The 15209-nt window shown below is 42.0% G+C and overlaps 1 protein-coding gene across 7 annotated transcripts in view; it reads right to left on the bottom strand.

The window, feature by feature from the left end:
- TDRD15 (tudor domain containing 15) overlaps window positions 1–15209 on the bottom strand; it is a 395033-nt gene that overhangs the window by 116931 nt on the left and 262893 nt on the right. For 2 of the 7 annotated variants that reach the window (XR_008391972.1, XM_053666890.1), the window contains one exon: window positions 13777–13871. The exons of the other annotated variants lie outside the window; for them this stretch is intronic. Coding sequence is in view for 1 of the 2 variants with exons in the window: in XM_053666890.1 (XP_053522865.1) it covers window positions 13777–13871 (95 nt within the window). In the remaining variant the exon portion in view is untranslated. The remainder of the gene's footprint in view (window positions 1–13776; window positions 13872–15209) is intronic. 7 annotated transcript variants of the gene reach the window in all.

Below are 15209 nucleotides of genomic sequence, written 5' to 3'. Positions count from 1 at the left end.
ATACAGATAGGAGATGGTACAAACAGATTCAGAATTCCTTTTTTTACTTTTGTTTTAAAGATTTTATTTATTTATCTTTAGAGGGAAAAGGAAGGAGCGAGGGAGAGAAACATCAATGTATGGTTGCTTCTCGTGCATCCCCTGCTGGGAACTGGCCTGCAACCCAGGCATGTGCCCTGACTGGGAATCGAACTGCGATCCTCTGGTTTGCAGGCCTGTGCTCAATCCACTGAGCTACAACAGCCAGGACCCTTTGTTTACTTTTTATGAGGAAAACTTTTAAACATACAGAAACACGGAGAGGCTAATATAGTTTAAAAGTTCATATTTTGTAAAGTTGCTATATCTTTTTTTAAATTAATCACTTTTTTTATTTAGTTATTTTTCAAGTACAATTTTCTGTCTATTTCTCCCATTCCAGCCCACCCCTCCCCCATGCACCCCACCTCCCTCCCATTTCCACCCCCCTTAGTTCTTGTCCCTGTGTCCTTTATACTTGTTCCTCTAAATGCCTCCCATTTTTTCCCCTTAAATTCCCTCCCCTCTCCCCTCTGATCACTGTCCCCCTGTTCTCTATTTCAGTGTCTTTGTTTTTATTCTGCTTGCTTGTCCGTTTTGTTGCTTAGCTTCCTGTTAAAGGTGCGATGCCATATCTTTGTCATCGGTATTTTTGCTGTAATAAATATAAATTACGAACAGCTATTTTGGCACTACTAGGGATACATCTTCACAATAAGGACATTTCCTGCATAACCACAATACCATTGTCAGTGTCAACAAAATTACTAGTAATTGCTAAATATCATTAAACAGCGGAGTCGGATTTGTGTTTCAGGAAGGCAGCCCTGGAAGTGCTATTTCACCCCTGTTTCTATGTGTGTAAATACGTATGTGTAGGAATATGCATCCATCTATACTTACATTCGTGTGTGTACAGGCGAATTGATGTGTCCGGTGTATGTGTGTGTCTGTGCTTCAGTACAGAGAGGAATCGACACCAGTGATTTCTCCATTTCCCTGGCTCTCAGAAGGCAGCTGCTCGTTCTGGCGAATGCGGCTGCTGCCTTTCTGCAAGGTGGGGAGCTATTTAAGTCCTGGACTGGAACCCCAAGCAGTCCTTTGGCAAATGTCACAACTTCTCTGTGCCCAGTGCATCTCAACCTCAGCAGGAGAGGAAATATGACAAGAAGTATAAATGGGTCACCTGTATCAGGATCTGAAAATCAGGGAAGCATCTGGAATTCAGCCGAGTCAGGCTGAGCAGGCCAATTTGCTCCAGACGAGGTCAACAAAGGTTCTGCAGTGAATGGCTTGGGTGAGGTGGAGAGCACAGGGGCTCCCCTGAGCCTCCGGCTCCCCTCCTCCTGGTTCTGTGAAAGCCCCCGAGTCTGGAGGGAGAAGGCCACTGAGCAAGGTGCTCATCTACCCGTTATGGACAGAGACCTCTGAGAGGAGGGCTCGATATATCTTTCTCTTCTCCATCCTCTCCCTCAGGCTCCTTACCATATTGATACCCTACTGTCATCACAGCCAATAGGATTAAACTGTTTGCAGCTTTACAGAGCAGAGAATTACACTAGAAATGATAAGCAGTTGAAAAAACGAGACAATCAAGCATAGCCAATGCAAACTGATACGTATAAAAGCCAAATGCCAGCATGTGGCAGGCAGTCCTGGGTGGGGCGCCCAGCAGAGCCTCAGCTGCCCAGACCTGTCTGAACTGCTCACTACCAGCAAAACCAAGTCCCCCCAGCACTCAGCGTGCTCCCATTATCCTGCACACATTGGCAACGCAGAAGACATACGTCAACACAGGACTGCAAACTCAACAGGCACAAGTTCAAGCCTCTGCTCTGCCACTTCTGGTGCTGAGAAGGCTCTTGAGCAAACCACTTGACCCCTGGGAACCTCCTTGCCTGTTTTTGTAAGTGGAGTGGTGAGCCTGGCATTGCAGCATCGATGGGAAGAGTGATGTTGGGTCATGAAAATTACTGTTTCAAACTGAACTAAAACTCGTGGGGGATGCTATATCTAATATTCTCCTGAATATCTGTAAAATGCAATAGTCAATTTAATAAATGTTCATTGATGTGCTGACATGTTTATAAAATCTGCAACCATTTATCGAAAAGTTCAGTAATTCATTGAACAAATGATATCATGTACTTGTTATATGTACTGCATTTTTTGGAATATAAGACACACGTTTTTCCCCAAATTTGGGAGGAAAAGAGGGGTAAGTCTTATAGTCCAAGTGTAGCTTCCCTGTCTTGCTGTGGCAGGGAGGGGCACAGCAGCCCATGTTATTTATGTTATTAAATATTTTGCCACACATTTTGCTTCAAAAAATTTTTTTCTATTTTCCTCCTCTAAAACCTAGGTGTGTCTTAAATGGCCCTAAAAATATGGTAAATCCTTGTGGGGAAGGAATCTAAGGGAAAGACTAATAGGAAATTCCTTGTTTTTGTCCCTTTCAACCAAAGTAATTTCTCCTTTACCTCTCTTACTACGTATTAGAGGTAGTGAGCACATTCTGTTTGAAAAACCGATGTTCCCAGATATGAGCTGGAGGACGAAGGGACAGGTGGTGTCTGAATGATCTAAACATTGCAATTGTTTGTGGTAGTTTTGGGTCAATTTGTGGTAGCTTTGGGTCATGCCACAGTCACGCGAGGCTTAGCTTCCAGCTGTTGGACAGGCCAACCAGAGTCTCTCAGCTTAGCCCTCGGATTCATTGGTTGCCATGAAATCCTGAACATGTTTTAGCCATAAACCCCGCTCCCAACGAACCGCATACACAGAATCACCAGTTCCTGCACATGAGGGCAGGAAGCTGCCTGAGTTCCGGGCAGCTGGCGGCTGAGAGGCAGGGGTGCAGGCAAGCCGGCAGCACTCCCAACAGTCCGACCTGTAGAAGGTGGACCCAGGGAAGAGGGCAAAAAAGACAGGTGTGACCCTGACATGTATCGATCTGTCACTCAGCCATTGACTATGCTGCTCACCCCTGCACGACCCAGATGACGGAGGGGCCGCCAAAGGACCTGGTTTGATCCTTCTCCACGAAGGATTTCACTGCCACCATGTGGTTTGTTTCTCCCTTATGTTTATAAACCTCTTTCCCCTGCTCGTCTCTCTTCAGTGCTGGGCCCCCAGGAACTGGCAGGAAGGGGATCACGTTAGCATGCCTTTTTAGTTTTAAAGTGTCCGTAAGCGTCATGCAGGACACACTGGCACAGATGAGATTTTTCTCCCAGAGCCACTATTGATCAGCTTATTTGGCACAAAGTGCAGACATTATTAAAAGGGCTACATGAGAAATAATTGCATCCGGCGGGGGGACCGCACATACTTTCAATCCAGCCATGACCTGACACAGAAATTGGCCCATTTTATCATTGTAATAGCCAACAAGCTTGGCTCTTACCAAAACTGGATTTCAAATCTAGACATATGGTTATACATTTTTAAAAGTTTTGCTCTCACAAGTTGAAAAAAATTCAATATGTTCTAAAATAAAAAGTATGTAACCCTTGTAATTATTCGTGGGAGCAACCTACTGTTGCTGTGATGTTACCAGGGAGGGTGAAGGGCCAACCTGCAGAAAAAATCTCCATGATGGGTCCCCTTCCAGCACCAGCACAGTGCCCAGTGTGGACCCCACAATGTTTTAGTACCCAGTTACGGAATAAAAAGTCCTGGGTACGCGTGTACTCTTTCATGTAGTTCCATTTGCTGCCATCTGGACTGCTGAAGTTAGAGCGAGAATATCATGAGATGGATGGGCAGAATTTGACTCAAAACATGGATGTCTGAGCCATTTAGCATACCACGAGCATGTCATCTCAGATGGCTATTTCTGGGGAAACCCGCTGGACTCAGGATAAAGAGACATCAGTTTTAGTTCCAAACCTCACTGGTAACTGGGGATGAGACATTTACTTAGTAGAAATAAATGGACATTTCATAGGATGATAAATTTAGTTCTAAAACTGAAAAATACAAATGAGCTCAAAGGAAGCCCTAAAAGTCATCATTAATGTCAGAGATGATACAAGAATGTTCACTATTTCCATACATATCTTCAAACAAGCACAAGCTAATGCAATTAGGGAAAAAAAAAGGACAGTAAAGATATAAGATGGAAATTAAAAAATGTTCCCATTATTTCGTGGATGACAGATATTTGTAATTTTACAAAACTCAAGACAGTCCAGATAAAACCCACTAAAAACAAATATATATCTTAACAATTTTATATAATTAATAGTAAAATAAAGTTTTCTTATATACAAAACATAACCACAAAAGATATAGTGGAAGAGAAGGTGTAATTAAAAGGGCCATGCCTAAAATAAAATAAACTCATTAGAATCATGAGAAGAAAAATATACTACTACTAAGAAACATTTACTGGTAATGTCATGTTCTAACTTGATAAGAAGACTCAATACTCAAAAAATATGTAAATTCCCCCAAATTAATATATAGCTTTCAAATGTTCCAAATTAAAATACCAAAGGATTTCTCCAGTAACTTCACAAATGACGCTAAAGATGATCTCATAGAATATATATAAAATGTTATCCCAAAAGATTCTGAAAAAGTATAGTAAAGAAGGAACTCAGGCCCAACCGCATATTAAAACACATTATAAAATAATCATGATTAAAAGTATTTGGTACTTATTTTACATGTTGGGCTTAACTTATGAGAAATTACATTGGGGCAACTGCTTTGGGGAAAAAAGCAAAGAAGCTTTAAAGCCTCTATGTAACTCCTTATATCAACCAATAAACAAGCAAATACAGTCTTAGAAAAAATTTACATACATAATTATTGTAACTCTAGTGTCATAAAAATATTTCTAAGCAGGATAAAAACACTTAGAAGCCATGAGATAAACTATTGATAAATATTAATACTTAAAAATGTGTATCTTCTCTGAGGGAAAAAATGTCCAAAATGAACTGAATGAAATCCATGCATATCACGAAGCAGAGAATTACCTTTTACACATATAGGTATTTCGTAACAATCAAGAAAGAAGGGGAGCAAGACAGTAGAAAGTAAGTGGGCAAAGTATAAAATATTCATTAAAAAAACAGAAATGGCCAAAAATATGAAAAATGTATTCAAACCCACATCAAAATTAAAGCCATGCACATCAAAACATGTTTCACTCATGAATCTGATGTTAGTGAATTACCACATATCATAATCAGTGTTGGCAATGATACACAGACCCTCTAATGTACAGTTCCCGAGCATGTACATTGTTTTGTCTCTTTGAAAACGCAGAGCACTTAGCAATACATACCCATCTTACAGTACACAATCTTCCTTGCCTCCAAAATTTTCCTGTTTGGAAATCTTTTTATAAATGTCTCAGAAAAGATGATCATTGTGTAATTTTTAAATAAAAGTGTCTCTAAGCCACCTAAATGTCCATTACCTATATACTGGTTAAATTGGGTTACATGTATCATAGAAGGGCAAGCAGTAATGAAGAATGGGAAATACCTACATGTGCCCAAAAGATCACCACCATGCATGCAGTGAAAAGAGCAAGGTGAAGGACGGTGATCCCATGACTCTTGGGCATGTGACTTTTTTAAGGGCCGTGGGTGTGTGTCTTCATGTACAGGTGTATGTGTAAAATTTTGAAAAACTACACAAGTAACTTTCACCCATAATACACTTGGGTAAGGTAGCTCAAGCAAGTGAAGGAAGCCTGACTTTTGCATTTTATTTTGCGCCTTTCTGTATCCATAGAGCCTTCTGGCCCTTTAAACAAATTAAAGGAGGTGGCCATCAAATTAGGGCTCATTTCATTTTCTCCTCCATGTTTTTAGTGGAAATTTAAAAAAAATATTATTTTCAGAAATAATAGAAAATATTGATATTTTATAATCACTATTATTTTATTATATTGCATATTAACCAACATTGATAGTAGTTAGTATTTCATAATTAACAGTATTAGAAGTAAGGGTGATGACCACAAAATTAGTACTTCTTTTCTTTCCTCTATAGTTTTTAATGGGAATTTTTCAAAATCATCATCATTATTATTATTAGAATAATGTAAATCATTACTATTTTATAATTAATATTGTATTATAATTTGTTTCATGTTGATAGTAGTCAATATTTTATAATTTATATAAAATAGAAAATATTAATTTTCTAATACTAAAATGTAATGTTCAACTATTTGTCAAAAATACATAGAAATAATAAATATTAAAAATGCATGAAGAATAAAGTTAAAATCTACCTGGCATCCCCTTACCACTTAGAGAGGACCCTTCTAAAGCAGAGCATGTCTTTCCTTCATTTGCTAAGTGTGTTTATTTATATTAATTTGTCAATGGAATCATATCATGCCTGCTGTTCGGGGATTACATTTGATTTATCATAATCATAGGTCTATTTCAAGTATTGCTTCATTTCATCACTTTCGATGCCTCCATAAGATTACACTGTAATGGCTGTTTCATCATTTATTTAGTTAGTTACGGAACCTAATGTATTCATTGGGGTCCTTCAGGGAAACAGAACCAAATATACATGACAATCTGTCTATATATTCTGAAATCAGAAAAATCCCACAAGGTCGCGTCTGTGGTCAATATCCTTTCTGTGATGTTTACCAGAAATACAATGTTTTTTTACGATTTACAGCACCCAGCCCTGTTTCCTATCTGACTTCCCCCGATTGTTTCAGTTCTCCCTGTTCCTACTCGCTAGGACTTCTATTCCATGTGAATTTAACGTATTCATTTTCATCTGGGTCCTTTTCTCCTGATTTCCGGTAGAAGCTCTCACATTCAGTCTTTTAATTCACCAATTTGATTCGACTCAGTGTCCAATCTGCTCTTCCCTTGTCCCACTGAAGTTTTTAACTTGAAAAGCCTGACTCTCATTTCCATACAATCCTCCACGGTCTTCCTGGCTCCTCCCCTGGCATAGTCATGGTTGAGGTACACTGTTTGATCTTGTTGAGTCCCACATTTTCTATTTCTTGCTCTAATATATTTCCATCTGAGGCTGTTGGTCTAGTTTTGAAGGGTGACCTGCTTTGCACTTTGTTTGTTTTTAAACCTTTAATGTTTGTTGACAGGCATTACTTCCCCTACACTCCCTACCTCTATTTTCTTTCTTTTTAATTATTATTATAGAGTATACCCTCTATCCGTTTTCAGACGAATAAAAAGTAGGTTGGCTTCAGCAAGAACTTTGTGTCACTGCTCTGGAACAAATTAAGGATGAAAATATATATAAAGTAAATTATAATCTGTTGCAGCTCAGATAGCCTCAGCAGAATGGTTGGAACAGAGCTGAGACTCTGATACCCATGAAGAGCTGAGTCTCCATACTGTGGGGGCCTCCCCCGGCCAGGCTCAGACCCTAGCATTCCTCATCCTCTGCAGGGTTCAGGCATCAGTACCAGAGCCATTTCATCGAATGAGGTGCAATTGATGAAAGATACTAAAACACCATTGCCGCTAGTACCAGATGGCCTGAAAATTAGCCTATGACGAGCTGTGCTGCCTTGCCTTCTAGTCCTCACTCATCTCAGACGTAGCGGGAAGGGTTTGAGCTGACATCTCCTCCACTTTCTTCCACGACGTGTGTGTGTTCCTGGGGAGGAGCCACGCATACTTCCTTTCTAACACGGCACCCTGTTCATTTGAGCCAGCACAGATTCCTTGAAACTCCCACCATGTAGTTGATCCTTCTTCCTTGTTTCCACAGCTGGTGAAAGATGTTTTGTAATTTGTCTTTTCTACTTTTCAATTGAATGTATTGGTTAATACAAATATATAGGTTTCAGGTATCCAATTCTACAATACATCAGCTGTATAGTGCATGGTGTGTTTTCTATTGGTTATTGCAATAATGTGGGAAGAGATAGGCCATCCTGTCTGGAACAAGATTCCTCACGATGAATTCTCAATTTTCTCTTTTATTTCATTGTTATTAGAAATAGAATGGTTATTCCACACATGGGATAGAATGGTTATGACTGAAATCACATGTTTCTCAACTTTTTCTGTCTGATTTATTTCACTTAGTATGATATTCTCAAGATCCATCCATCTTGTTGCAAATGCCAGTATTTCTGAGACCAACAAATGAACCAATAAGAAAACAAACACAAAAGTCATGGACACAGACAACAGGTTGATAGTTGCCAAAGGGAAGAGGGATGTGATGGTAGGTAAATGTAAAGGGGGGTCAAATATATGATAATGAAAGATTATTTGACTTTGGGTGTTAGACACACAATGCAAAATACAGATCAGGTATCATAGAAATGTACACTTGAAATCTCTATAATCTTATTAACCAATATTCCTCCAATAAATGTAACCATAAACATGTAATAAAAATGCAATCACCTTGGAAAAAAGAAATAAAATAATTATAATTATCTTCATTTTCTCCCTCTGGCAATTCTTGAAAAAAATCTATCACCTTGGTGGAAAAATCATTTTTTACCTTCATTGAAAACATCCTGGGAATTTTCCTCAAAGAATTGATTAAACTGTATTTAAAATAAAAGGGTACCATTTTTATTTATTTCTCACTGTTTTGGTGCAGCTAAATTTCCTCTTAAATCAAATTTATATTTAGTATTTTCATATATTTTAGTAATTGCATCTACATTTGATGAAATGTGGATGAAACTTATATTTATTAGATTGTAAATTATTATGCAGTATGCAATTTTGATTAGCAAAGTGCAACACAGTGTTGTTATGGATGAATAAGGGGGAGATGTATGGTATTACCCAGGAGAAATGAGATGAACATTTTAGCTCACAAAAATAATGGAAACAAATGGCTTGACTGTCATATATATTAAACTGTAAAAAAAAAATTATTACTAACATCTCTCTACCACCTGGCTCTTGAGAATACTTGAATGGTGCTTGAGTATTGTTTCTCGGAATATGCAATTTATAGCTGACTAAACCACCTGTACCATCTTTCTATTACCTGCTTTGAATGCATATTTATTCAAATATAGTTTAGATGTCTGGTTATTGATGCAAATATATACATAAAAGAATATAAAAATAATGTTTGTGAGCATGATTTAGCATGGTCTGGGCTTGGTGAGTTGGAAATGGGGTTAGAGATATTGCTGTGAGTTCACCTGGACAGTAACTGAGTCAAAAGATAATTATTCCTCTTCAATGGCTCTCACCATGACAACTCGCTTCTGAAATTCAACTATTATTCATCTCATATTATTGTCAAAGTTTAAAGGTTGAATTTTATTGACCTTCTTCTAATATCTATGACATCTAATTATCTGGGTATATGAAACCGGATTGTTAACAGCAAAAGCAGCTCAAAGGCACTTTGCTGTACACACCTGAGCAGTTCCTTTGCTCAGCCCCAATGATGATTCAGCGCCTGGGCTTTGTTATATGCTCAGAACCCCCTCGGGGCAGGAATTGAGCACGGCGTTCTCAACTCTCTGACTATCCAGCTACAGATCTCTGACAGCCCAAACATACCAGTTTCTTTTATAGTCAAATATACACTATCTTGTGACTTAAATCACAAATCCCTGCTCAACTCTCACACACACAAAAAAACAAGAAACGTATAAAAAGAGTCATTAGATTTTTGTGCTGACACTGATAAATTCCCCTGGCTTAAGACCATGTGGGCAAGTATCCTATCCATTTTTCCCACCCTCAGATTTAACCCATCTCTAGAATTAAAGGGAAGGAAAGTATTGTTTTCAAATATCAAGTCCAAAAGAAGCATGTCTCCTCACCTTCAAATCTGCTCAGTAGCAGTTAGGACATTAGGTTTTCTAACATGTCATAACAAAATACCAAAAGCAAGGTGGCTTAAACAACAGAATTGTATCTTCTCATAACTCTGGAAGCTAGAAGTTAAAGATCAAGGTTTGGTTTCTCCAGAGGCCTCTCTCCTTGGTTCATAGATGGTCCTGTGTACTCACAGGGTTCTAATGCCCTAATGCCCTAATCTCTTCTTCTAAAGATGCCACGGATACTGCATTGGGCCTACCTAGTCCAATGTGCTCACTTTACCTCAGGGACCTCTTCAGGCCTTATTTCCAAATACACTCGCATTCTGAAGGCCTGGTGGTTAGAACTTCAACATACAAACTTGTATGGGGGCTAGAATTCCGCCCAAAGCACCATAAAGGAACCAAAAGTAATTTTAGGGCATTTTTTCTAACTACTATTATAAGTAAATTCTATTGGCCATATAAATATACAGAGACTGCATCTTACCTTTCATTAATTTATAGACTCATTCATAAGATCAGACCTACACATGAGCAAGATCACTAATGGGAGAGTATCCCTGTGGGTAATAAAGGCCATGGAGTTACTCAGCTTCTCACAGAACAAGACAGTACCCTGTCTCCATCCACAGGGAGCTTACTATCTAGAAAGGGGGATCAGATCCATAGACAACTCATTCTAACTGAGCCTGTCAATTACTCTCAGTATATGAGCAACATGCTGTGAAGACTCCAAGAGGGATCCATTCCCTGAATTGTTGAGGGAAGAAGAGAGGGTTAGGAATGTTTTGCTGAAAAGACGATGAAGTGAATGGCCATTAACCAAGAGAAAGCCCAATCAGCCCCAATTAGGGAGCAGCGTGGAAATAATGACAGAGGTGTGGGGCATGCGCAGTGTGTTATCACAGGTAGAGCTGCTTGTGTTTAGGTGGTTAGGAATGTGTTTCCAGAGATCAGAAGAAGAGTGAAAAATATTGACTGTGGAATCACAGGCTTGTAGCAGGACATGGGTGAAGTGGAAGCTATGGGCAAGAATAAAGACAGCTTAAGAAATAGCTCTGAGAATAGAATTTTGGGAAACATCTATATTTATGGGTCAAAAGAGGAAGACAAGCCACTGAAAGGGGTTCATGGAAGGGACACAGGAGAGGCCAGAGTCCAGACAGAGCACAGTAGACATAGAAGGAAGTTAAAAATCAAGGAGAGGGATACACGAGAAGCAGGCAGATGGGAAAATGCAAGCAACTATAATTATTTGTTGTTTACTATCCAGTGAGTCAGAGAGATCAAACCAAGGTTCCAGACAAAGGCAAGACATCAGTTTTGGTAACTGGAATGATCTGGTGACCACACAGACTCATTTTCAAGGAAATAACTGGGCTAGAAGACAGACTAGCCCGTGACAGCAGCAGGCAGAGACTGATTCTTGACAACCAAGCCTAATGAATCATTTTGGCCCTTAGGCCATGCATGATTCGGAGTGATGGGCAGCTGGCCCAATGGGGGGGGCATACATAGCTGGGAGTGCAGCAAAGTGAGGGATGTGATGTTTGGCTGTAGAGTTTAAGTAGTCAAGGGTGAGGTTTAATTACACATATACAAATATATAAATGAAAGTCTTTGGTTTCTGAATTTGATTTTGACTATCACAAACTCATTTCTGAGCCAGTTGCTGCATGAGTCGTTGGCATGCTTTAGCAGTGGACGTGGTAAGACAGAACAGTGTTCTTAGCCTTGTGCCCTGGAAAGGAGCAAGCCTGTCTCTCTTCAGACACCTGAGCAGCAGTAAGTGCAGGTTCAACAGGACAGATCTGCCGAGACTGCAGAGATAGATGACCAAGCATCTCCTGAGAGTGTCTCTGCCAGTCACATCGACAGAACCACTGGGGCACACACAGGTCTGCTGTGTCCTACCCGTCCCTATGTACCCCCACTGGCTTCCTATTGGCTGCAGGACAAACTTAGGGCTATAAGCTGCAGTCCTCTCAATTTTTCAACTTACACTTCTGGCCTTTCTTACATACACGTTCCCTCCTGTCACCCTAAACGCATGACCATCCCTGAAACTCACCAGCACCTCTAAGGTCCCTGGGCATCTGCCTGTGCTGACACAGTATTCCAGACTGTCCTCTGAAGACCAGATTTCCCCTTTCTTCACCCATCTCATGCAGACCTTATCTGCCATGAGCCAGCTCAAAGGTCACCTTCCCTTGAAAACGCCTTCCCTCACCCCTTGAGGCACTGTCCCTGCTGCCAGGATTTCACAGTGCCCTGTTCATTAATGTTTGATTACTTATCTCATTGCATTCAAGTTATTTGTACATGACTTTTGAGCTCCCAAAGAGCAGGGAACATACTTTTTTAGCCTTTTTACTCCCAGTTCCTAGCACAGGGTAGGTTCCCAACCCATGCTCACTGAATGAACAAACATCCAGTGGAAACTAATGTTTATTGATTACCCAGAATGGTGACGCACTGTGCTAAGTGCCAGACACTCATCCTCCACATCCCCACGTAGACAATGTATCTGGGTCACTCCCAGGAGCACTACCGACCAGGGGAGATGGTGCCCAATTTCGACAACTCCCAACGTCCCCCTGAGGATCCTGGTGCATGCCTTAGATCGCTGCAGCCTCCCCCAGACCTCTTATTTCCCGGAGGCATGTCTCTATCAGTCAAAATGGGGCCTTGCATTACCAGAGCAGGCTAACGTAGTTCCCACCTCCCCCCTGCCTGCCCTCCACAGAGGCCCTGGGATCTGGTCTGAACATCCCTCCTGCTGCAGCCACAGCCCTGGCTTCAGAGATGCTTTGCACTGGGATTTCACTTGCCAATCGTTCTCCAGGCTTCATCCATGACCTTTCAACTCCTGTTACCTTCAGGCTCTTCCTTTCTCCTCAAGCTCTGCATTTGTTTTGGGGTGTGTGTGTGTGTGTGTGTGTGTGTGTGTTATTTCCAATTTGTCTCTTGCTTCCCTCAACTACTCAGAAGTCAAAAGTTTGTGACATTATTCATTGGGAGAATAAATAACCCAAACAAAGCCACACTTAAACATTCTAAAATATCCAACTAAGATGCCTAGACACACACTATCCAAAAGACATTTCTAGAATGTGTTTTCATCTTTCCAAAGGATGAAGACAAAGTGAAGCCCCCTGAGCAGGGGCTAGAGTGAGGTGGGAAAGTCCTAACCTTACCGAACCAGTGTTGCCAGGTACCCGAGGGTCTCGCCAGTTACGCTGCATTTTTATGTGCGTCTGAGAACTACAAAGGGCCTCACACATCACTCTCTGACATCTCCATCATCATCTTAAGTCAGAGATGGAAAGATTTCATATTTTTAAAATACTTTAGTGGAGGGTATCTTGAATGACACTATTTGAACCAGCAGCAGAGAACTGCCTCGATTTCCACTTCCACTGGCCTCCGGTTTGGTGAAGGATGAGGAGACAGACAGCCAGGGTCCCCCCGGAGCTGATTGACAACTGTGGCTGTACGGAAGGCCAGCCACACACAGCAGGGAGACAGCCGGGGTGCTGACCTCATTGATTTTTGTAACCGGTCACTTCCACCCACACTCATTGTGCTTCCTCCTACACCCATGCAGGCCCGGGGGCTGGGGGAAGGGAGGACTGCATCAGGTTTCAGTAAGTGCTACCAGAATCTGTATGAGCCTATGAGTCTCTCTGAAACCCCATAATTCAGTGAACTGCCGTCCTTTTAGCATCTCTGCAGTCAATGCCTCTCAAAGAACAGCTCTACAATTGAACTGGAAAATTAGAGCTTTTAGCTGGACTCCCTGGAGGGGCATATGTAAAACAGAATAATAAATGATTGCCATTTCAGCTCAGAACATAGAATTAGTCCTAGCCAAAGAGGGAGTCCAGAGTCCTGTGGGAAGGGCCACCGTGGGTCACCAGTCACCACCATTTGCCAGCAACGAGGTCAGTGACGGAAGAGCACGTCTCCTTTGTTACCTGGACTGCTGTGCCAGGGATCCATGGTTGCGTGGAACATTTAGAGAATTCACCAATGGGAACACGACTTCTCCATGCGGTTTTCTTTTTTTCTGCTGAAAATTTCGAAAGCGCAGCCTCAGGCAGTGGAAACACAATCAGGCCACAAACAAGATGAACACATTTGTCACTCTTTCCAGGAAGGGAGGGGGCAAGAGAGGCATCCCCAAGACCTCAGGGAGGCACGCTGGGTGGACAGAGGTGGAGAGGGTTTTCAGAAACCTCTCTTAGACCAGAGCAGTTCAGTCCCTGAAAGACCATCAGTGCGGTCTCTTTCAGACAGATACATATGATAGCCACCAGCCACAGGGATGGTGCTGCATTCTGAGCGAGTTGGAGTGAGCGTCTGCAGGCATGTCAGCTTCAGGCAAAAGCAGATAGAGCCCTGCTACTCAAAGCATGGTCCTCAGTGTTCCCATCTCCCGGGGGAAATGCAGGCTCTCCAACTATGGTTTAGACCTAGCCTTTATTTAAACAAGCTCACCAGGTAATTCCTGCACACAGGGGATTGGGGTTCAGGGCACTGTTCCCAGGCCTCTTAGAGGCATTGCACAGCTCTGCTGGGATGGGCCTGCCTGGTCCTCATCAAGGCAGAAGACAGATGTGTTTTGCCCAACTAATGGCTGTGCATTGCAAAGACAGACCTCCGTTCCCCTGGGCTTTCTGTGGGAATCCATCTAAACACAGGCCTGTGGCCTATAGGTCAGTATCTCAGGGGGAAGGTGACCCTCCTTCCCTAGTGAAGCAACAGTGGCTGCCTAGAAAAGGGACCTGACCTGTAACTGAGTACAGGAGAGGCCATGATGGGAACCTCTGTGGAGAGAGAATCTTAGTTGCAAACATTTGGAGCATCCTTTGGGAAGGGAGTGTCTGCAGGGAGGACAGTGCTGTGGAGGGTACGTGGAAGGTTCCTCCGGGGGAGCACTAGGAAGGGGAGGAGATACAGATACCTAAGAGCAGGTCTCTGCATCCCTCTGCTTTCAGACCCCTGTTCTGTCCCTGGTCCAGGGTCCAGTCTCACCCCTAAGCTTCTCCTCCCACACCCCGCCCCTACAGCCATCTGCCCCATATTCTATTCCTTCCCACAAACCAGGGATCCCACCACAGTCTAATTTGCTCTTCTTATCCACTGACCTACTACCCTGCCCAGGCTACAAAACCTCCATCACCGCCCCTGCCTCTTCTCTGAGGGTTAGCAATCCTGAGTCAGGGAGAAGTTATGGGGAAGGACTACTTAAAACCAAAGAGTGCCCCTCCAAGGCTACTGTCCACTGCCCTAAGCTTGTGCGTGCTCCTGAAGTTGAATTGAAGGAAAGGCAGGGCACGTGAAGAAGGTGTCGGAACTGGAGTTGGCTGCGTGTGCCCAGGTCTCAAGGAAAGATGCCCTGAGAAGA

The sequence above is a fragment of the Artibeus jamaicensis genome, unplaced genomic scaffold (assembly GCF_021234435.1).
Source record: "Artibeus jamaicensis isolate MK-2021 breed Jamaican fruit bat unplaced genomic scaffold, CSHL_Jam_final contig_465, whole genome shotgun sequence".
NCBI classification, from domain to species: Eukaryota; Metazoa; Chordata; class Mammalia; order Chiroptera; family Phyllostomidae; genus Artibeus; species Artibeus jamaicensis.
This window is presented reverse-complemented; position numbering and strand designations above follow the sequence as displayed.